Here is a 25,017-nt window from a genome sequence, read left to right on the forward strand (position 1 = left end):
TGTTACATGTATTTAGAAAGACAAAATGCTTACGTTATGACATTGTAATAGGTGGAGATTTGAATGCAGATTTTAATGTAACAACAGCCAAACATAGTGTCACTTAGCTCAGAAATCTTCTAAGACAGTACAATCTGCACTTTATCAATAATAGACCCACAATAGATTAAGCATGTCTTGACAATATCTTTGTCAGTTTCAATACTACAGAAGAATCATGTGCTGTGACAGTATTCCCATTCTCAGATCATGATTCTGTATCAGTAAATTACATAAGTAGGTTCTGTGCTGATAAGAGTAACATTGATAAGCCTAGCCCAAAAATGGTAATCACTAGATCAGTTACAAATGATAAAATTAACAGGTTTTGTAAGACTGGTTTGGCCAATGGTCTGGTGACACAAATTATAGTCTATGTAAAGATATGTTAGCAAAACTAATATTTGAAAGGTTTTTCAAAGTATTTTTGGCACAATTTAATGACAGCATTCTGATAAAGAAATGCAAAATAACTGACAAAAGCTCCAAAGCCAAGGGCATAAACAAACAAAACCCATGGTATACTGCACAACTGAAACATCTGAAAAACCACATTATGTTGTTGTACAGTATACATAAAAATCTGAAGACTGACCATGCCAGATCACCTTATGTTCAATGTAGGAATAAAGTACCAAAAAAGCCATTGTGGAAGCCAAAAAAGCACACAACTTCAGCAGTATTGAGAATTCCACGAATAAATTCAAAGCTGCATGGAAACTAATAAATAGTGTTATTAAAGATGAAAGAAATAAAAAAATCAGTATATGCCCTCAAAAATTCAATGATTTCTTTATTAAATTAGTACAAGAAGTAGGAAATGCTATCACTAAACCTGTCATTAGCTCATCTGAGATTCTTTCAAAAAAACGTCTTTAAACCAACAGTAAATATAAGTATGTCTACCTCCTCTGAGTTCCCACCTAGTCTCGCCCTAAAAATAGTTAAACAACTGAAATCATCTGAGACTGTAGACATATATGACATTTCTTATAACATTCTAGAAAAAGTAATAGATTGTATTGCGTATCCTTTAACATCCTGCATAAATAAGTGTATGTATGAGGGATATTTTCCTGATAAGTTAGAAGTGTGTGGGATAGTCCCAATATATAAAAAAAGAGATATTGACTCACCTTCAAGCTACAGATCAATTTCCATAGTCCCAGCTCTCTCTAAAGTGTTTGAATGTGCAATATACCAACAGTTATCCATGTACTTTGAAAATGCAGAAATAATTAGCGAATCATAGTATGGTTTTGGGAAAAACTTCTCAACTGTTAATACTATACACTAAGTAGTCAAACACATACATCAAGTGTTTGAGGAGAAAGGATTTGCTCAAGTCACCTTTTTGTGATCTAAGTAAGGTTTCTGACTGTGCAGAGCATAAAATACTCCTAAAAATGGAGTAGTATGGCATTTGAGGTAATGGCCTTTAATGTTCCTAATAATGATTAATGACCCATCATCATTCATCGAGTCCATGACAGTACTATATGCAGATGATACAACTTTCCTTCATTGTAGTAATGATTTCAGTAGCCTTAAAGATTGTGTTGCAGAGACAATGGGGCAAGCATCCTACTGGTTTAAAGCAAATGGCTTCCTACTGAATGATAACAAAACGCAGCAAATGGTTTTTAGTCTAAAAGACAAGCCTCCATCAGATGATCCTAGTTGTGTTAATTTTTTAGGGGTATATATAGATGAAAAATTATCTTGGGTCCAACATGTACAATATATTATTGGCAAATTGTCTAGAGTGATTTATTTGCTATGGCGACTTATGGACTGTGTACCTCAAAACTATGTTAGAACATCATATTTTGCATTTTTCCACAGTATCCTAACCCCTACTCTTCAATCTGTACATCGAGGAAGCAATGATGGAAATAAAAGAAAGATTCAGGAGTGGAATTAAAATACAAGGTGAAAGGATATCAATGATACGATTCGCTGATGACATTGCTATCCTGAGTGAAAGTGAAGAAGAATTAAATGATCTGCTGAACAGAATGAATAGTCTAATGAGTACACAGTATGGTTTGAGAGTAAATCGGAGAAAGACGAAGGTAATGAGAAGTAGTAGAAATGAGAACAGTGAGAAACTTAACATCAGGATTGATGGTCACAAAGTCAATGAAGTTAAGGAATTCTGCTACCTAGGCAGTAAAATAACCAATGATGGATGGAGCAAGGAGGACATCAAAAGCAGACTCGTTATGGCAAAAAAGTTATTTCTGGCCAAGAGAAGTCTACTAATATCAAATACCGGCCTTAATTTGAGGAATAAATTTCTGAAGATGTATGTCTGGAGTACAGCATTGTATGGTAGTGAAACATGGACTGTTGGGGAACCGGAACAGAAGAGAATCGAAGCATTTGAGATGTGGTGCTATAAACGAACGTTGAAAATTAGGTGGACTGATAAGGTAAAGAATGAGCAGGTTCTACGCAGAATCGGAGAGGAAAGAAATATGTTGAAAACACTGATAAGGAGAAGGGACAGGATGATAGGACATCTGCTAAGACATGAGGGAATGACTTCCATGGAACTAGAGGGAGCTGTAGAGGGCAAAAACTGTAGAGGAAGACAGAGATTGGAATATGTCAAGCAAATAATTGAGGACTTAGGTTGCAAGTGCTACTCTGAGATGAAGAGGTTAGCACAGGAAAGGAATTCGTGGTGGGCCGCATCAGACCAGTCAGTAGACTGATGACCAAAAAAAAATCCTAATATATGGTATTATTGTATGGGGGAACTCGAGTTCAGTGCATGACATCCTAATACTACAAAAGACAACCATTAGGATAATTACTGGTTCTCCATATAAAGCACACTGCAAACCATTGTTCTGTGAACAAAAATTCATGCATGTAATAAACCTATATATTTACTATGTTTTACTCCTCACAAAAAGAAGTTACTGGAATCAAAACATAGAGAAAATATACATTTCTACAACACTAGAAGGAGCAGATGAATTTATACTCCTTACCACAGACTGTCAAAGTCACTTAACAGCTATGAACTGATGGGGCACAAATTATTTAATAAGCTTCCACAATATGTACAGGAACTTCCTGAACAAGCATTCAAATAAAAACTATATGAATGGCTAGTTGCTCACCCATTCCATGACATAAATTATTATTTCAATGTAATACAATTTTGTAGTATTAATAACATGCCTCTTGTTTTCTTTGAATTAACAGTTATATTGTATTATATGCCTGACATTGTCTATTTCTGTAATGGCCAAATGACAATAAAATTATTATTGTTATTATTATTATTATGAAGCAGGAGCATTCTTTGCTGCACATAATTCCACAATAGTGGTTATTGACATACGTGCTGCCCCGTACACATTCTTCATTCTCTGATAGATGTCTGGCAGTGTTTGTCCTTCAGCAAACAAGAAAAAATGACCGCACGTTCGTCCTGTTTGAATGTAATACGCAATAACGTCACCATAATCCACGTTTCAGCATTTACTGCAAGCCCGTTTGAAAGACACAAATGCCACACTAATCCCTTGCCTGCACTTTGGTGCTTATACATCTGAATCAAAGAGCTGTTATGTTGCATATACGTTGCAGCAATGCCCTCAAACGGAAACTGTTTTATCAAAAAAAACTTCCTAACACTCAAATTTATATCTGATTTTAAAATATTTCTCTTCTTCACAAAACATTGTCATTCTCTATCATATATCTCATTTACGTCTATTATTGTCAATCATTTTGTTGGTCAAATAACAAAACTTGTCTATTATTTTTCCTGTTTAATTTACCAATCTAATTTCCTAAAGTTTACCTGACTTCATTCAACTAGACGCCATTACCCTTGTTTTACTTTTGCTGATGTACATTGTATTACGTCTTCTCAAGACACTATCCATTTCATTCAACGGATTTTCCAAGTACTTTGCCATCTCTGACAGAATTACACTTTACAGTCTGCTCAATATACAGACTGAATAACATTAGGGATATGGGAGCACCTTGTACTTGATAGATGGAATGTCACTGGAAGAAAGCACTTCAGAGTTGGGGGCTGTGACATGTGGATGAATGACATTTTACTGTTAGAAAAATGAGTCCATAATAAACAAAAGTTAATATTTAACTGTAACGTAAGAAGCAATTATAACTTACCTGCTGCAGTTAACTTCAACATTATATCTCCCATTTGAAGTGAATGAAGACCTAAATGACTCAACTTGTGTAAAGAAACCCACAGGAAGTTCATTCCATTGGTCAAAGAGCACACCACCACCAAGGGAAAAGGTACCAGGTCTACACATACGGCATTTTAAATCCCCCAAGTCAAAATAGTAACCAGCATCACAGGAGATACCTAGAAGAAAATGTATTTAATGTAATACAGCTTTTTCACATCGTCAGTATTTACATTTTTAGGAAGTTCCTTCATAATTAATTGCCAGATTACATGTTACAGTGCACAAATCAACTGTCTGTTCCAAAAGAATCACATAAATTATTAACTGCAGTCTTGGTCTAAGAGAAAGACAATTTAAAATATCCACTACCATGGGTAGTCTTAGTAACTTTCAACAGTGCTATGTGAAAGACTTATTCATGCACAAATATACATGTATATGTGAATCTCTGGACTATTTTATTATATTTGCTTTCAGCAGTATAACACTCCTTAGCCTTGCACAGGTGCAATAACTATGATAGAAGCCAATCTTCTATACAGCATTTTAGTAAACACAGACACTTTAAAAAATACACTTTACTTATTATCGATTCTACAGGAAAAGTGGTCATTACACTGTATGTATATAACTTGGTCAACTTAAAATGAATCTCGCAAAAGCACTGTACGATTTTTGCTCATTGGTAGGGTATCAATGAGCTGCGTCTTCCGGCAGTGAGCATCTTACCGGTCAGCCATCACTCCAGGGTGAATGGCGGACAGTGGTGGGCTCGCGCGTGCCTGGCCGAAAGGCGAAGGTGGGATCTGGCCGCGTGGCAGCTGCCTTACCCCTTTCCAACAGGTACGGGGTGCTTCCTAGTGGTGATGACATCGTTTCCGAGCCACCACAGGATGTCTCGCCTGTTGGGCCAGTGGCCGATTCTCCGGCAAGGTCCCGACAGTCACAGAGGGCGGGCCTATTAGTTATAGGGAGCTCCAACGTTAGGCGGGTTATGGAGCCCCTCAGGAAAATAGCGGGTAGGTCGGGGAAGAATGCCAGTGTGCACTCGGTGTGCTTGCCGGGGGGTCTCGTCCGTAATGTGGAGGAGGCCCTTCCGGCAGCTATTGAACGCACTGGGTGTGACCGGCTGCAGATAGTAGCACATGTCGGAACGAATGACGCCTGCCGCTTGGGTTCTGAGGCCATCCTTGGTTCCTTCCGGCGGCTGGCTGATTTGGTGAAGACAACCAGCATCGCACGCGGAGTGCAAGCTGAGCTTAATATCTGCAGCATAGTGCCCAGAGTCGATCGCGGTCCTCTGGTTTGGAGCCGTGTGGAGGGTCTAAACCAGAGGCTCAGACGACTCTGCGACTATAATGGTTGCAAATTCATCGACCTCCGTTATTGGGTGGAGAACTGTAGGGCCCCCCTAGACAGGTCAGGCGTGCACTACACACCGGAAGCAGCTACTAGGGTAGCAGAGTACGTGTGGCGTGCACACGGGGGTTTTTTAGGTTAGAGGGACCCCCCCTTGGGCGAAACGATAAAATACCTGACGGCTTACCAGAGAGGACATTATCATCGTTGATAAAGAACGTCCGTCCTCAGAGACCAAAAACAGGAAAAGTTAACGTAATATTGGTAAACTGCAGGAGTATCCAGGGCAAGGTTCCTGAATTAGTATCTCTTATTGAAGGAAATAGTGCGCATATAGTATTAGGAACGGAAAGCTGGTTAAAACCGGAAGTGAACAGTAACGAAATCCTAGACACAGAATGGAATATATACCGCAAGGATAGGATAAACGCCAATGGTGGAGGAGTATTTATAGCAGTAAAGAATTCAATAATATCCAGTGAAGTTATTAGCGAATGCGAATGTGAAATAATCTGGGTTAAGCTAAGTATCAAAGGTGGGTCAGATATGATAGTCGGATGCTTCTATAGACCACCTGCATCAGCAACCGTAGTAGTTGAGCGCCTCAGAGAGAACCTGCAGAACGTCGTGAAGAAGTTTCGTGATCATACTATTGTAATAGGGGGAGACTTCAATCTACCAGGTATAGAATGGGATAGTCACACAATCAGAACTGGAGCCAGGGACAGAGACTCTTGTGACATTATCCTGACTGCCTTGTCCGAGAATTACTTCGAGCAGATAGTTAGAGAACCAACTCGTGAAGCTAACGTTTTAGACCTCATAGCAACAAATAGACCGGAACTTTTCGACTCCGTGAATGTAGAAGAGGGTATCAGTGATCATAAGTCAGTGGTTGCATCAATGACTACAAGTGTAATAAGAAATGCCAAGAAAGGAAGGAAAATATATTTGCTTAACAAGAGTGATAGGGCACAAATCGCAGAATATCTGAGTGACCACCATCAAACGTTCATTTCTGAGGAAGAGGATGTGGAACAAAAATGGAAAAAATTCAGAAACATCGTCCAGTACGCCTTAGATAAGTTCGTACCGACTAAGGTCCAAAGCGAGGGGAAAGATCCACCGTGGTATAACAATCATGTACGAAAGGTACTACGGAAACAAAGAAAGCTTCATCATAGGTTTAAGAGTAGTCGAATCATAGCTGATAAGGAAAAGCTGAACGAAGCGAAAAAGAGCGGTAAAGAGAGCAATGAGAGAAGCATTCAACGAATTCGAACATAAAACATTGGCAAACAATCTAAACAAGAACCCTAAAAAGTTTTGGTCATATGTAAAATCGGTAAGCGGATCTAAATCCCCTATTCAGTCACTCGTTGACCACGATGGCACCGAAACAGAGGACGACCGAAGAAAGGCAGAAATACTGAATTCAGTGTTCCGAAACTGTTTCACTGCGGAAAATCGTAACACGGTCCCTGACTTCAGCCGTCGCACGGACGCCAAAATGGAAAATATTGAAATAAACGATATCGGAATTGAAAAACAACTGCTATCACTTAGTAGCGGAAAAGCATCCGGACCAGACGAGATACCCTTAAGATTCTACAGTGATTATGCTAAAGAACTTGCCCCCTTTCTATCAGCAATTTATCGTAGATCGCTGGAAGAACGTAAAGTACCTAGCGACTGGAAGAAAGCGCAGGTCGTTCCCATTTTCAAGAAGGGTCATAAATCAGATGCGAATAATTATAGGCCTATTTCGCTTACGTCAATCTGTTGTAGAATAATGGAACATGTTTTGTGTTCTCGTATTATGACGTTCTTAGATAATACAAATCTCCTTCATCATAACCAACATGGATTCCGCAAACAGAGATCATGTGAAACTCAGCTCGCCCTATTTGCCCAAGAAATTCACAGTGCCGTAGACACTGGCGAGCAGATTGATGCCGTATTCCTGGACTTCAGGAAGGCATTTGATACGGTTCCGCACTTACGATTAGTGAAAAAAATACGAGCTTACGAAATATCGGACCAGGTTTGTGATTGGATTCAGGATTTCCTAGAAGAAAGAACACAACATGTCATTCTTAACGGTTCAAAATCTGCAGATGTAGAGGTAATTTCGGGAGTACCGCAAGGAAGCGTGACAGGACCTTTATTGTTTACAATATACATAAATGACTTAGTTGACAACATCGGTAGCTCCGTGAGGCTATTTGCAGATGACACGGTTGTCTACAAGAAAGTAGCAACATCAGAAGACTCGTACGTACTCCAGGAAGACCTGCAGAGGATTAATGCATGGTGCGACAGCTGGCAGCTTTCCCTAAACGTAGATAAATGTAATATAATGCGCATACATAGGGGCAGAAATCCATTCCAGTACGATTATGCCATAGGTGGTAAATCATTGGAAGCGGTAACGACCGTAAAATACTTAGGAGTTACTATCCGGAGCGATCTGAAGTGGAATGATCACATAAAACAAATAGTGGGAAAAGCAGGCGCCAGGTTGAGATTCATAGGAAGAATTCTAAGAAAATGTGACTCATCGACGAAAGAAGTAGCTTACAAAACGCTTGTTCGTCCGATTCTTGAGTATTGCTCATCAGTATGGGACCCTTACCAGGTTGGATTAATAGAAGAGATAGACATGATCCAGCGAAAAGCAGCGCGATTCGTCATGGGGACATTTAGTCAGCGCGAGAGCGTTACGGAGATGCTGAACAAGCTCCAGTGGCGGACACTTCAAGAAAGGCGTTACGCAATACGGAGAGGTTTATTATCGAAATTACGAGAGAGCACATTCCGGGAAGAGATGGGCAACATATTACTACCGCCCACATATATCTCGCGTAATGATCACAACGAAAAGATCCGAGAAATTAGAGCAAATACGGAGACTTACAAGCAGTCGTTCTTCCCACGCACAATTCGTGAATGGAACAGGGAAGGGGGGATCAGATAGTGGTACAATAAGTACCCTCCGCCACACACCGTAAGGTGGCTCGCGGAGTATAGATGTAGATGTAGATGTAGATCAATAATTGAAAGGAATGGTATCTGAAGTTGTCCCAGCTCAGAGAGGAATTTTTCTCTATGTCGACCACACTTTTGGCAAGCAAAAATCAGATGATTAACGTCCCCCATATTTGAGACGTTGCAGTCACAGGTGTCCAAAGTCCTAAAATGAAGGCGGAATAAATGAGCAGGTAAGCTTCCATGACTGAATCTCATTCTTGTAATTACAGAGATCGCTCTTCTGTGTACAGACGTATTGGGAAACCAAGATAATCTTGGTAAGTGGGGTTGTATCCATTTTAATATTTGCATTTTGGAGCATTTTCATTTTTATGTGATACAAAAGGTCCGAATAAGGTAACTGAATATTTAAGAAGGTTCCAGAGATTGCAGTGTCCTTGGCCACCTGGTCCACAGATTCACTGTATAAAACACACATATGAGCTGTAATCAACAGGAGAAAAATATACTTGTTATGTCTATTACCAGCTTACTACTGTGCTTATCCCTGTTTCCAATTCTCTGTTGCACTAAGAATGCTTTTTGGGTCAGAGATAATTAGGATCCTTTTGCAATTCTGAGTTATCGACAACTTGATGGCCTAAATGACTGCTGAGTGACATCTCTTCGTCAAATGTATGTCGAAGATCAGTACTATGTTAATGGGGTAATGGTCTGATCCCATTGAATACCTCAAGGTCTCGCACTTAGAAATTTTGTGGAAGTCTGGCGACATAAGACTTATATCTACTGCAGATGGTCGTCTACAAGGGGAAGGTAACATTCTTGGGGAGCCATCATTCAAAATGACCGAATATAGTTCCTCAGTTGAAGTGGCGACAACCTTCTGGATCATTGATAGCATTGCCCCAAGCACTGTGATGAGAGTTAAAATTCCCACAGATAAGGAAGGGTGGATGAAGCTGAGTAAACAGTTGTTGGTAGATATTGCTACTGCTTACAGTCCTGGGAGCTTTATATATGGACACAATACAGAAGAACCACCAAATGTTTGTATTTCTGTACCCTCTACTTGAAAGTTTAAATGTATCACGTTGTAACTAATGGTATTCTTAATTAATAAAACCGCTCCTCCTTTACCGTCTGGTCTGTCTGACCTTACTAAACTATATCTTTTGAAGTGAACTGGCGTTTGTGGTTTGAACCACATTTCAGATAGAGCCACTATGGAGATATTTTGTTTATCTACTTCTTTTTCCAGTACTTCCCTGTTCGAAATTGCTAACCTATAATTCCATTGTAATATATTAAAGGCCACCATGAATTGAGAAGATGCTAGTTTTTGGTTCTGAACTACATTTTATTTCTTGGATAAAATTGAGGAAACCATATTGTAAATGTCTGCTTGCTCTACATTGTCTGTATTGGAAGAGATTAACTCAGTTATTAAATATAATATTCCTATAAGCTAGTGCTTATCAATGTAACTCGCAACATTAACACCATCGCATGGTGGCTTTCTAGCTCATGGCAGCTGATTAGAATCTTTGTGATGTAAGAAATTTATATCTCCAGTATATTGTCGCTGATGAAGGCTGAGGTGGTAGTGAATACCTCCTGTCATCAGACACCACACCAACTGCCTGGGGTAAATTCTAAATCTCTCTGCTCTATTTTATGGAGTGAGGACATTATCAAATATCTTCATCAGTACAATGATACACGGCCAGATGGAGACGTTTAGTTCATTTCCATTGGCGATGTTCGAGGGCTGGAGAGGTTATGTGCTGATAGTGGGTTTCACCATTTCTTTTCTCTCACTGATTGTCATAAGTGACACACACAGTCGCCTGCCCAAAACAGTTATACTCAAGGCACGACACGCACTTACCTTTTTAACTATCACGTTGCACTGAAGAGGATGGTAAAGATTATGCTTTATCATTATAGATAACGATATATTGATGTACAGGCTGTCTTAGACTACACCTATTATAGTTTCCTTGTTCTTGCAAGATCCAACTGTTTATGGAGATAGATGGGATTGTTAATAAATTTAACTGTCTGAAATGAGGCCTATAAAATATTTTAGTTACTGAAGTGCCAGACATGCACCTTCTGCTAGATAAACTTCTTTGGCCCCAGAAGAATTACCCCACAAATGAATGTCGTATCTTAGATGATAGTGAAATAAAGCATAATAGGAAACAAACGACCTATATAAACAACATAGACTGGCTATGGCACCGCCATCTTTGAAGAAACTTGAAAACTGAGCCACCATGTCTTGTAACGTCAAGGTGCAGCCTACACGTCGTCTGCTAATACTGTATGTTCTTATTGTTTACTACGCATGGCGTAAAAGAAAAGCCATTCTGCACTGACAATCTGATTTCTCTACTGTAAAACATATAGTGATGAAGGCTAAAAAAATTGAACACACTTCTGACATCGATTAATTGAAAAGTTTATTGCGAAATGTTGCAGTTCATTTCGCTGCAATGCCATATAGATTAGGTCAAAAACAATTTTAAATAGTTCAGTAGGTCCAAAAACGATCAATCGATAGCGCAGGACCTTTCATTGTCCCTTAAACAATATAAGTTTGTATATATTTGCCGAATATGTTTCCCTCTTTCTTCCATTGGCCTGGTTTTTGCACAAATGGTGTAACCTACAATTAAAATACTATTTTAGCAGCATCCTGACTAGAAAAGCGCAATGTGACTCTTCTCCAAATTCAGCTGGCACCATTAGATGGTCAAAATCAAGTAAATAAATTCGGCTTGCCACCCAACATTCTGAACAATTCCACACACAACTACTGAAGGAAGTTCTTCTTCCATTATTACCCTTTCTGCCACTGTTAACAATTTGAATACACTCTTTGGAGCAGCATAAAAACTATTTTTGATGCATTTTATTGCAATGAAACCTGTTTTCCATCAGTTTCCTCCAATTTACGGAGGTACTGCTGCAGTCAATTAAGTTTCACACTTGCTGTTAAACCATTAAGAAAACAATAGCCAACAGGAATTTTCCAACTCCTATTAATCCCAGTGACCATAAGCACTAGTGCCTCTTTTGATATTTGGCTATCATCACTATCCTCGCATCCTTGCCTTAAGTCAACATAATCCCAGACCTTATTACCATCCCATATTAAGTCTTTTTTAAGAGGCACCTCATCGAACATAAGTGCAGCTAAAATAGGTCCTGAACTACGTTGAACCTCATCTGCTAATTTTTTTAAGCTTTCTTCTGTAAATTCAGGACTGCCATCTACTGTAGTTGCCCACCTGCGGAGTGTTCGAGGATGAGGTAATTTAACAAACTTCCTCAAATAATTGTAAGCTTTGGAGGAGTAAAAATTGAGTGTAAGGGCAAACTGTCTTATTTCTTTAGGATATTAAGGAATTGAACATTTGTTTTTCATTGCAAAAAGTGCTTCAGAATATCAATATTTTTGTCACATCCTATCACTTCAGAAGCATGGTCTTGAAGTCTCTTATTTAGGCCTACAACCACTGTTTTATATGTCACAATTTGTTTCTTCTCTCTTGAAACACGTTGTCTTGCATGTTTCGCTTGCTTCCTCAGCTTCTCGGTCTTTTTCTGTAGTGCCTCATAATTCTGTTTCAATTTTTCGGGGCTAGGCAAACAATAAGAATGATCTGTATGATCTTTCACTCTTTCACCTACAAAAATGAAGTATTATCTTTCACTCTTTCACCTACAAAAATGAAGTATTATCATTAAGCTTTATTTTTCTTTAAACATACATTGATTAATAGTAAAATTCACATTAACCCATATAACAAATAAATAACAGGAAAACTATTTTACCTGGTTCATTTGATAAGGAAGCTGATTCTTCACTGACAAGCCGTTTCCTTGGTTGTCTCTATACTATAGTTGTTTTCTGCAGATGGTCAGGAAACGTAAATATTGTCGGTACTGCGTTTGGCAGAAGTTACCTTTTCTTGTTTGTACTATACATGTATCTATGTTCAAAGTGAAACGAGCATATATAGCTATATTGAGTTGGATGGCTACAACCGGACAACAGTGATTTTCTAACGCCAGTACTATACACCAAATGTTAATATACTGACATGTAGACGTTTCAAAAAATGGCGGCCGGTGTTGCTTTTTGCTGCCGCTGGGAGCACTGTTACCTCACAGATAGCCGGTTGTTAATTTCGAATACAGTTACTCACCAATGTGTGCAGGAGATGTACTCTGAATGTCAACATTGAATAAAATGCAGATAATGGTCGCAGTATTTTGATAATTAACAGATAATTCATTAGCATTAAACAAAGTATTTGATAACTTATGGCACTTTTCGTTTTGTAGTTACGTTTTTATGTTGTATGTTATATATTAGGTTATTTACAAATATTATAACTTTTCGTTTTGTAGTTACATTTTTACGTGGTATGTTATATAGTAGGTTGTTGTTGTTGTTGTTAAGGTCTTCAGTCCCGAGACTCGTTTGATGCAGCTCTCCATGATACTCTGTCCTGTGCAAGCTTCTTCATCTCCCAGTACCTACTTCAGCCTACATCTTCTGAATCTGCTCTACGATTTCTACCCTCCACATTGCCCTCCAGTACTAAATTGGTGATCCATTGATGCCTCAGAACATGTCCTACCAACAGATCCCTTCTTCTAGTCAAGCTGTGCCACTAACTCCTCTTCTCCCCAATCCTATTCAATACCTCCTCATTAGCTATGTGATCTATCCATCTAATCTTCAGCATTCTTCTGTAGCACCACATTTCGAAAGCTTCTGTTCTCTTCTTGTCTAAACTATTTATCGTCCATGTTTCACTTCCATACATGGCTACACTCCATACAAATACTTTCAGAAACGACTTCCTGACACTTAAATTAAAACTTGATGTTGACAAATTTCTCTTCTTCAGAAACGCTTTCCTTGCCATTGCCAGTCTACATTTTATATCCTCTCTACTTCGACCATCATCAGTTATTTTGCTCCCCAAATAGCAAAACTCCTTTACTACTTTAAGTGTTTCATTTCCTAATCTAATTCCCTCAGCATCACCCGATTTAATTCGACTACATTCCTTTATCTTCGTTTTGCTTTTTTTGATGTCCATCTTATACCCTCCTTTCAAGACACTGTTCAACTGCTCTTCCAAGTCCTTTGCCGTCCCTGACAGAATTACAATGTCATCGGCGAACTTCAAAGGTTTTATTTCTTCTCCATGGATTATAATACCTACTCCGAACTTTTCTTTTGTTTCCTTTACTGCTTGCTCAATATACAGATTGAATAGCATCGGGGAGAGGCTACAACCCTGTCTCACTCCCTTCCCAACCACTGCTTCCCTTTCATGCCCCTCAATGCTTATAACTGCCATCTGGTTTCCGTACAAATTGTAAATAGTCTTTCGCTCCCTGTATTTTACCCCTTCCACCTTCAGTAGGTTATTTACAAATATTATAAATAGTAAAATACAAGCCTTGATTGTTGGGGAACACCTTGAGAAACACTGAGTAACGGCGACTTTTCATGAGGTGGAAATCAGTGAGGGGGAGTTCCACGTCTTATACCATTACAGTCATGTGCGCCAACTATGTGTGTGCTCCAAGGCTCGAGCACCCACATAAATAATCTTGTGGGTGCACCGCGCTCACTAAATTTTTAGTTTGATAAAAACAAAATAAATTAATTATTTCTCAGTTTCCATTATCAAAAAATAATAAGCAATTAAAAAATTGGGATGTAAGTTAAAATTTCTAACAGCTAACATACAACTGTTTGTTTCAAATTTGCTTATGCCAAGGAAATGAAGGAACACACCGTCCCTTGGTTTGCCTGTCTGGCCAAGTCAAAGGTAGACCAAACAGTAATAATGGTAGTATATTTTGAACAGAATCCCTACTTTTTGGCTTGCTTTGATATTCACTTCAAGTGACACACTACAATACACCCATTCCATTAGTCAACAACTGTTTTAAAGAAAGTTCTTGCCGATATTGACCACTGATAAAGAATAAACCGAAACACATGGAAGCTGACTGTGCCCGACTACCTCAATAGCTGATTTTTGTCTTCTTTTGTTTATTTGGATCAGATAAGAGCGGCGTGGTTTACAATTTCAGTTAAGTTGCTTCCATGTAATCTGCATTGCTATCTTTTGTTTGCTCTCCGAGAGAAAAAGACTTGGAAGGACGCGAGATCTAAAGTTCTCATTTTCAGAAAAATGGTTGTTATCGTGTTAATACTTAGTGCAAGGGAGAGGGTCTACCGACTGGATGTGTGGAGCAAAAGCAACTTGAAAGCTGAAACACAACATTGAGTACTGCTTGCTTACATACTTTCAAATTAGAGCAGTATGTTTGAAGGTCACAATGGATAAATTCGTTATATGTGTGTTGTCGTCTTAACAGGAGCCGGCCAGAGTGACCGATCGGTTCTAGGCGCTTCAGTCTGGAAACGCGCGACCGCTACGGTCGCAGGTTCGAATCCTACCTCGGGTATGAATGTGTGTGATGTCCTTAGGTTAGTTAGGTTTAAGTAATTCTAAGTTCTGGGGGACTGATGACCTCAGCTGTTAAGTCCCATAGTGCTCAGAGCCATTTGAACCATTTTCTTAACAGGAGGATATTACTGAAAACCTACGTTACCGGTACCGGTAGTGAAAATCATTTCTGTTAAAAAATAAGGAACCCGAAAATGCAGCTTCTGCAAGTGACAAGTTATCGTCATGAAGGTCATGCCATGAAAGAGAGAGAAAAACATTTCCTTGGCTTTATTACAACAAAGAATTGGACAAAGTGTTCTGCAGTGTGCGTAAAAACGCTGTTGATTCCAGTATAGCGCTTACGTCGGAAACTGCTTCTTCTGCAGATGCTGATTCGTGTAACGCATTTGTTAGAAATTGATTTTTCTAGAGGCAAAAGGCTGTTGGACGTTTCAGTGTCACTAAAAATGTACACTTCATAGTTCGTCCGTGACTGCTCTGGCAAGATATGAAAAATGTACGCAAGACAGTTTTAAAGGCTATAACGTCCCTCCTATTTTTTAATCATCAAGGGATAGTAATTTGGGATCACAGCCATGAAACATCAAATTAATATTCATCAGTTACAGCTGCCTGGAAAAGAAAATGCTCCCGAGTTGAAATCTTGGCTGCAGCAAATTACATACAAGTGAGTTTCTCGCGAAATATTGAATGCAGTTGTCTCTTTATTATCCAGCGATGCATAGCAAAATATTTTGAAATCTATTAAGGCGGCACAATAATTTTCTCTCGTTGTAAATGGAACATCCGGAATATCCGTGAAGGAACAAATATCTGTATGCTTCAGATTTGTTGATAAAAATTTGCAAATTGAGGAAGTGTTTATGGGATTCAATGAAGTAGCGTAACAAGTTCTATGACATTATTTCGAGTCGTCCAGGACGTCATAAGTCACACAGACCGTACAGAAATTTTCATATTGGGTGTGTCTGTCGCCTCTCTCAGCTTGGTGCCCAATGACAAAAGGTCGTTCAGCAGGTCTGCGACCATGTTTGGCTCAATAGTACAGTCTTGACTTGGTCGCTATATTCTTTTTGTTATTGCTCCAGATTACATGTTTCGCTTTAACAGCTTCTTAAGATCAAATCTGTGGTACAGAGGACTAACATTAAAAGGATGGAAAACTTTTATATAAGCAATGTTTCGAATAATTGTGGTGATGCATATGTTGATAATAGTAGAGCAAAGTGGGTATCACCCCAGTCTACACTGTTGCCATATTTATTCAAGATTGTGGATCCAAGATGAAGCCATATATGTGGCAATATCAGACTGATGTCATGGTGGGAAGTTCAAATTTTGGTGGGAAAACAGGTCAATTAGTCTACCTCCACTAACCTAAGTCCCCTCCCCTCCCTCCCCTACTGCATCTGGTATTTGGTGGGGAAAGGACTCAGTATGTGCTGGGCTGCTGGATAGGATTGACATATCGTTAACGTTGATATGCAGCAAGATTTTGGAACATATATTGTGTTCGAACATTATGAATTACCTCGAAGAAAACTGTCTATTGACACACAGTCGACATGGATTTAGAAAACACCGTTCCAGTAAAACACAACTAGCTCTTTATTCAAATGAAGTGTTGAGAGCTGACTGGATTTGTGATTTCCTGTCAGAGAGGTTATAGTTCGTAGCAATTGACGGAAAGTCATCGAGTAAAACGGAAGTGATTTCTGGTGTTCCCCAAGGTAGTGTTATAGGCTCTTTGCTGTTCCGTATCTATATAAACGATTTGAGAGACAATCTGAGCAGCCGTCTGAGGTGGTTTGCAGATGACGCTGTTGTTTATCGACTCATAAAGTCATCAGAAGATCAAAACAAATTGCAGAACGATTTAGAAAAGATACCTGAATGGTGCGAAAATTGGCAGTTGAGCCTAAATAACGAAAAGTGTGAGGTCATCCACATGAGTGCTAAAAGGAATTTGTTAAACTTCAGTTACACGATAAATCAGTCTAATCTAAAAGCCATAAGTTCCACTAAATACCTAGGTATTACAATTACGAACAACTTAAATTGGAAGGAACACACAGAAAATGTTGTGGGGAAGGCTAACCAAAGACTGCGTTTTATTGGCAGGACACTTAGAAAATGTAACAGATCTTCTAAGGAGACTGCCTACACTACGCTTGTCCGTCCTCTTTTAGAATACTGCTTCGCTGTGTGGGATCCTTACCAGATAGGACTGATGGAGTGCATCGAAAAAGTTCAAAGAAGGGCAGCACATTTTGTAGTATCGCGAAATATGGGAGAGAGTGTCACAGAAATTATACAGGAATTGGGCTGGACGTCATTAAAAGAAAGGCGTTTTTCGTTGCGATGGTATCTTCTCACGAAATTCCAATCTCCAACTTTCCCCTCCGAATGCGAAAATATTTTGTTGACACCGACCTACATACGGAGAAACGTTCACCACGATAAAATAAGGGAAATCAGAGCTCGTACGGAAAGATATAGGTGTTCGTTCTTTCCGCGCGCTATACGAGATTGGAATAACAGAGAATTGTGAAGGTGGTTCGATGAACCCTCTGCCAGGCACTTAAATGTGATTTGCAGAGTATCCATGTAGCTGTAGAAGTCTTTATTTTGCGTGCATTGTCCATTTAAACAATTGGTGTTGTCATGGGTAGTAGCTCCATCCAGTGAGTTCACCTTGAGGTCCGGAGTCCAACCGACCTATTTCACAACACCACCACCATAGGGCGCTGTTGGTTCTCCCCCCCCCCCCCCCCGTGACACAGTCCAAGATGGCGGTCGAGGGCGGGGAACTGGAGGGAATTCGCTCAGTCTGTGTCTAGCTGCTGGTCTCGGAGGATGGACGTTAAATATTTACTGTGTTCAGTGGATTAACTGTCTGTGCAGGAGAAGGAGGAGTTTAACAGGTATACTAGCTGTAATCATGCAGCTGAAGACTGTGTCCATAGCCACCCGCATGATGTTTGGAAAGCAATGATATTTGGTGAAGACGAATATGCTTCAACAAATAATGAAGATGCAGCAGGATAGGGATAAGTTACACTACCCAACTCATGCTGCTAAATGTGTATGTTGTAACTATAGATTATTCTGTAAAAGTCCAGTCAGTCTTCCAAAGCACAAGAGGCAAGACGTTCACCCACGACTCTCTGTGTCTGCTGGAAGAGAGGCCACGCGCCGGGCTCACGGCACTGCCATGTGGTAGCACGTACTTTTTGTCATGTTTGAAATACCCACAGCCTTACTCCTTCCATACCCGCCGCACAGATACGTTTTGTCGTTGAACATGAACTGCTTTCGGGAGTTATTAAACCTGATGTATAAGTAATGTGCTGAACACTGCCACATACATAAATTGAAGATGTCACAGGAGCTGAACGTACCACTGCACAAAGACAGAGAGAGAGAGAGAGAGCTTTGCAGGAGACACGAGACAATTTAAGCAATTTGCGACGTAAACACACGTTTTATTCTGAGGAATACCACCACCGCACTTGAACACGGACTCTAAAAAAATATCGTGGAACACATGTCAAAGCAACCGTGAGACACTTCGCGCGCTTTTGTAGGAAATACCCTTGTCTTTGAGCACGGGTTGCTTCTACAGTTACTATATCCAAATGAACGTGTCTCTAAATACACTTTCAACAAGATTGCTGCACAACAGTTTGCTTCAAATTTTTAATGAATACAGCTAAACTTGAACACAGACCCTAAAAAAGATCGCGGCACACTTTGAAACCGGCCTGAGACACTTCACATGCCGGCCGTTGTGGCCGAGCGGTTCTAGGCGCTTCAGTCTGGAACCGCGCGACCGCTACGGTCGCTGGTTCGAATCCTACCTCGGGCTTGGATGTGTGTGATGTCCTTATGTTAGTTAGGTTTAAGTAGTTCTAAGTTCTAGGGGACTGATGACCTCAGATGTTAAGTCCCATAGTGCTCAGAACCATTTGAACACTTCACACGTTTTGTGGAAATAGATCCCAAAACCAATATCAGCTGCAATATCTAATTCTACGCGACAAAACGACGATATTTGGAAGTTGAAATAAATATCTCCGTAACTAAAAATAGGACGCTCAGCTGCTTGTTTGAAGGCACTACCAGAACAGGAAAAATTTCTGAGTTTACAGTCGCTGTGATGTTCATCACTTTTCTGAAAGGGTGAGTGGGCGTAATTTATATTTTCTGCTGGAGTCAGGGACGTTATTTGCCTCACTTCTCGAAACACACGCTGCTCTCTTAGCAGGGACGGAAAAATCAGAAGAATTACACTAACACTGTCTACAAACAAGAGAAATGGCTCGAGTTTTCGGTGAATTTTTGATGTTCTACAACTGCTGGACTGGAGATGCTCTGAATTCACAATGGTGGGTGACGGACAACTTCCAACCTGTCCGAACCAGAGGAGGATGGTCTGCTTGGACTTGTCTTGGAACTCTCGAACAAAGAGGACATCACATGACTGTCATACATGACAGAACTTTCCGTAGATCCCTTGCCTCCATCTTGTTCAAACCAGTCTGTAGAGGCTCCTATGCCCCGCACAAACGATGTCTTGTGACTCTCTGATGTCATGGAACTTCTTGTGAATGGTGCGTTCTGATTGGTTCTAAATGAATTTACGCACCAAACTGCTGCTTCTACCAGTGTGGGAATATTGTCTGCCATTTCGTACAGGTAGACAAATTACGAGATCTTCAGCGACAAATCTATTTCCTACAGAGAAAAAAATAGCAGTAATATTGCACTGACAGTTCAACCCTGAAAGATTGGTCTACAGATCTTGCATCCTGCATATAGCTATCGACCACCAGACACTTGTACATATACCGCGAAGACAGACAGATTATATAAAAAAAATTAAGCACATGCACCGTATATTCTCCTCGCAGCACTAGATATTTCCCACAAGGTTGTTCGGTCATCCAACATGGCCAGCAAGCAGTAAAGGAAACAAAAGAAAAATTCGGAGTAGGAATTAAAATCCATGGAGAAGAAATAAAAACTTTGAGGTTTGTCGATGACATTATAATTCTGTCAGAGACAGCAAAGGACCTGGAAGAGCAGCTGAACGGAATGGACAGTGTCTTGAAAGGAGGATATAAGATGAACACCAACAAAAGCAAAACGAGAATAATGGAATGTAGTCGAATTAAATCGGGTGATGCTGAGGAAATTAGATTAGGAAATGAAATGCTTAAAGTAGTAAATGAGTTTTGCTATTTGGGGAGCAAAATAACTATGATGTTCGAAGTAGAGAGGATATAAAATGTAGGCTGGCAATGGCAAGGAAAGCGTTTCTGTAGAAGAAATATTTGTTAACGTCGAGTATAGATTTAAGTGCCAGGAAGTCTTTTCTGAAACGATTTGTATGGAGTGTAGCCATGTATGGAAGTGAAACGTGGACGATAAATAGTTTAGACAAGAAGAGAATAGAAGCTTTCGAAATGTGGTGCTACAGAAGAATGCTGAAGATTAGATGGATAGATCACATAAATAATGAGGAGGTACTGACTAGAATTGGGGAGAAGAGAAATTTGTGGCACAACTTGACTAGAAGAAGGGATCGGTTGGCAGGACATATTTTGAGGCATCAAGGGATCACCAATTTAGTATTGGTGGGCAGTGCGGAGGGTAAAAACCGTAGAGAGAGACCAAGAGATGAATACACTAAACAGATTCAGAAGGATGTAGGTTGCAGTAGGTACTGGGAGATGAAGAAGCTTGCACAGGATAGAGCTGCATCAAACCAGTCTCTCCACTGAAGACCACAACAACAACAACAGCTGTCAAATTTAGTCCTTAGGGCACTGTCGGTACGCATGCGACAGCATGTGCTACCTAATTTGTTCTAAAAAGCCGCGCATAAAAAGCTGGATTCTCCCGGGTCCCATACATCGCGTTCTGTTGGTGTTACAGAGGTACAGTCAAGTGTTTTGGATAGCCCTTGGGTTGGGGGCTATTTGTACACCCAACAGAAGGCTCGTCTTAGTGTCACTATCCGACAGTACAGGGTCAAAATGTGACATTGCACACTTCCTCCTGCTTAGGCAGGTCTACGGTGCGCATAAAAGGGGTTATGGAGGCACCATTATTTCATGGACCGTTTCTCAGAAAAGACTAAAAAAGGATATTTTATCATTATTTCGTATCAAAAGCGAGCCTCGAATTCCAAGACGGCTATGCAAAGCAAATGGCTGAACTTTTTACGATATATTCCTAAGATCCCTATTTCGAACAACCCTGAAAATTTTATTGATATCTTTATCCGTTTCCGAGATAGAGAGGTTCAAACTTACCTTACATGTATAAGTAAAATACGCACGTAAAATCCGGTGTGAGACGAAACCTAAATCATAAATAACCGTAGCAAATGGCTCAAATTTTAACGTCATGTTCTCTATCTCTAGGACTTCATCCAGTAGTGCCATCTTTCTGTTTCAAAGATCTTTATCCGTTGTCGAGGAATAACCCAAAAACCAGGTTTTTGGATAAAAAAATCGAGCCACAGATTCCAAGACGACTATGCGCAGAAAATGGATGTAATTTTTAGGATCTGTTCCTAAGATCACGATCGTGAACAGCCATAAAAATTGTCTTGGTATGTTTATCCGTTTCATTGTAACAGAGGTTCAAATTTACCCTATTTCTGCACATAAAATACGCACGTAAAATCCGATGTGAGGCGAAAACGTAGTTTGTAAAGTGACGTAGCACGGATAAATACGTTGTCCATTATCATCAGAAGGGTTCTGGGAACCCCATGTTGTGCTACTGAAACACAGGAAAAATTTTTAGATACCTAAAATTCGGTCTGAGGTGTAAAATTATATCTGCGTTATTTCAGTTTCACATAAGCACAGCATAAAAATTTAATTTTCAAAGTGACATGTCCTGCTGTGTCGGAAAAATGCTCCTATCGAAGCACCGACAAGGCTAATATGCTCCAGTTTAAAAGACTCTGAGTAGTAGGGTACGAGCTGTCTCATTCTACCTTCCTCAGTGCCTTCCAAACTTTTCCCAAAAATTTTGGCACGCAAACTTATATACGCATGAAACTTCCTGGCAGATTAAAACTGTGTGTCGGACCGTGACTCGAACTCGGGACCATTGCCTTTCGCGGGCAAGCGCTCTACGAACTGAGCTACCCAAACACGACCCAGGCCCCGTCCTCACAGCTTTACTTCTGCGAGTACCTCGTCTCCTACCTTCCAAACTTTACAGAAGCTCTCCTGCGAACCTTGCAGAACTAGCACTCCTGAAAGAAAGGATATTGCGGAGACATGGCTTAGCCACAGCCTGGGGGATGTTTCCAGAATGAGATTTTAACTCTGCAGCGGAGTGTGCGTTGATATGAAACTTCCTGGCAGATTAAAACTGTGTGCCGGACCGAGACTCGAACTCGGGACGTTTGTCTTTCCCCCAGGCTGTGACTAAGCCATGTCTCCGCAATATCCTTTTTTTTTTTTTCAGGAGTGCTAGTTCTGCATAGTTCGCAGGAGAGCTTCTGTAAAGTTTGGAAGGTAGGAGACGAGGTACTGGCAGAAGTAAAGGTGTGAGGACGGGGCGTGAGTCCTGCTTGGGTAGCTCAGCTGGTAGAGCACTTGCCCGCGAAAGGCAAAGGTCCCGAGTTCGAGTCTCGGTCCGGCACACAGTTTAAATCTGCCAGGAAGTTTCATATCAGCAGCCCACACTCTGCTGCAGAGTGAAAATCTCATTCTGGATATGTTGTTGTTGTGGTCTTCAGTCCTGAGACTGGTTTGATGCAGCTCTCCATGCTACTCTATCCTATGCAAGCTTCTTCATCTCCCAGTACCTACTGCAACCTACATCCTTCAGAATCTGCTTAGTGTATTCATCTCTTGGTCTCCCCCTACGATTTTTACCCTCCACGCTGCCCTCCAATACTAACTTGGTGATCCCTTGATGCCTCAGAACATGTCCTACCAACCGATCCCTTCTTCTGGTCAAGTTGTGCCACAAACTTCTCTTCTCCCCAATCCTATTCAATACTTCCTCATTAGTTATGTGATCTACCCATCTAATCTTCAGCACTCTTCTGTAGCACCACATTTCGAAAGCTTCTATTCTCTTCTTGTCCAAACTATTTACCGTCCATGTTTCACTTCCATACATGGCTACACTCCATACAAATACTTTCAGAAATGACTTCCTGATACTTAAATCCATACTCGATGTTAACAAATTTTTCTTCTATATACGCATTTTTATGCAGAGGGAGGAGGGTACTGTGGTAGTGAGAAAGAGACAGGGAAGTAGTAAATACTGGACAACAGCAGACAGTAGTTGTGGTACAGAAAGGACGAAGGGGTCAATGTCAGTGTGAGAGACACAGTGGCAGTGGGACATAGTTGACAATGACAGAACAGTGCTGGGAAAAGAGTGAAGGAGACAGTACCAGTGGGAGAGGAATACAGACAATGAGGAAGTGGAAGCGGGTGAGAGTCAGAGTCTATGAAAACGACAACGAGGGAGAGAGAACTAGTGACAGTGAGGAGAGACAACAACAGTAGGAAAGAATGAATGAGACAGTAGCAGTAAGAGACAGAAAGGGAGCGACAGTGACAGTGAGAGGAGAAAGTAGTAGGACAGAACGTAGGAAACTGTGGCTGTGGCTGTGAGATAGGCGACAGTGACTTAAGGAGACACAAAGAGATAAGACAATGACTTGTGCTGCGAGAGTGAGTGAGAATGGGCAACTGGGAGTGGACGGGTATGAGCGACTTTCGGAGATGGTTTACTGGATCTGAGCGAGAGTTACAGTCAGGGGAGCTTGTGGGAGCGAGAGGGCAGTTATATGTTAAAAATATGTTAGCATGCCAAAATTTTTAAAGCTGCTGAGGAAGGTAGAATGAGGGCCTGGTACCCCGCGTTTCAATCGGAATTTTTTAAACAGGAGCATTTTCGCCTGTTTTGTGCTCCGAAAGGAGCAATTTTCCGCTGGTACATTCTCAAGCTCACCAAATCAGTAACATCAAATAACTGCAATTTCAGGAAATTTACCCCTCTTGGATAAATTACTGCGTATTCTTTGCTCGTTACAAAAGAAATATTTTTAAAATGGAATTTTAAGTGTGCATGCGAAGGTGTCGTCTCAAATTAGTCGAGTGCTATATTCAGTTTTATAGTATGTATCAACATAGATGTTATAACACAAACAATAATCATATCTCCATCAGCCACTGACTTACACTCGCGACGCATGCGGATCTGTTTCCAGAATGAGTTTTCGCTCTGCAGTGGAGTGAGCTCTGATTTGAAACTTGCTGGACGATTAAAACTGCATGCCAGACCGGGTAGCGAACCTGAGACCCTGAGACCGTTACCTTTTGCGGTAAAGTGCTCTACCGACTGAACTATCCAAGCCACGTCTCCGCAATATTCTTTCTTCCAGGAATGCTAGTCCCGTAAGGTGTGCAGGAGAATTTCTGTGGCGTTTGGAAGGTAAGAGATGAGGTGCCGGTAGGAGCAAAGCTGTGATAGCGCGTAGCAAATTGCAGCTGTAGCAGGCAGCGTGACGCGGGTTGATAAATGAGAAATGACCGTTCGGACAAGGCAGACAAAATGACAAGTGTTAGAGAAGACTTGAGCTGACATCTTTCTTAAAATCTCGAAGCACAGTAAAATACAGCTGGCATTATCATGTTAGGATTTTGTAACCTGAAACATCAGGCCATTATGAGATAATATTTCTGTACAGACTCTTGCCTGTCACAAGAGGTCGTTTTCGCTTACACGTCAGGCCCAAAATTGCGTGTGTTGTGACAGCCGTTTGCTGTTAAGTTAGGGCCCTGAATCGTGAAGTCGGGTTTTATGTTCAAATGTGTGTGAAATCATATGGGACTTAACTGCTAATGTCATCAGTCCCTAAGCTTACA

The 25,017-nt window shown here is 40.5% G+C and overlaps 1 protein-coding gene across 1 annotated transcript in view; it reads right to left on the minus strand.

The window, feature by feature from the left end:
- Positions 1-25,017, minus strand: part of LOC126183642 (endosome/lysosome-associated apoptosis and autophagy regulator family member 2-like) — a 244,048-nt gene that overhangs the window by 101,408 nt on the left and 117,623 nt on the right. The window contains exon 3 of the mRNA XM_049925783.1: positions 4,204-4,405. Within this exon, the coding sequence (XP_049781740.1) occupies positions 4,204-4,405 (202 nt within the window). The remainder of the gene's footprint in view (positions 1-4,203; positions 4,406-25,017) is intronic.

The sequence above is a fragment of the Schistocerca cancellata genome, chromosome 4 (assembly GCF_023864275.1).
Source record: "Schistocerca cancellata isolate TAMUIC-IGC-003103 chromosome 4, iqSchCanc2.1, whole genome shotgun sequence".
Lineage (NCBI taxonomy): Eukaryota > Metazoa > Arthropoda > Insecta > Orthoptera > Acrididae > Schistocerca > Schistocerca cancellata.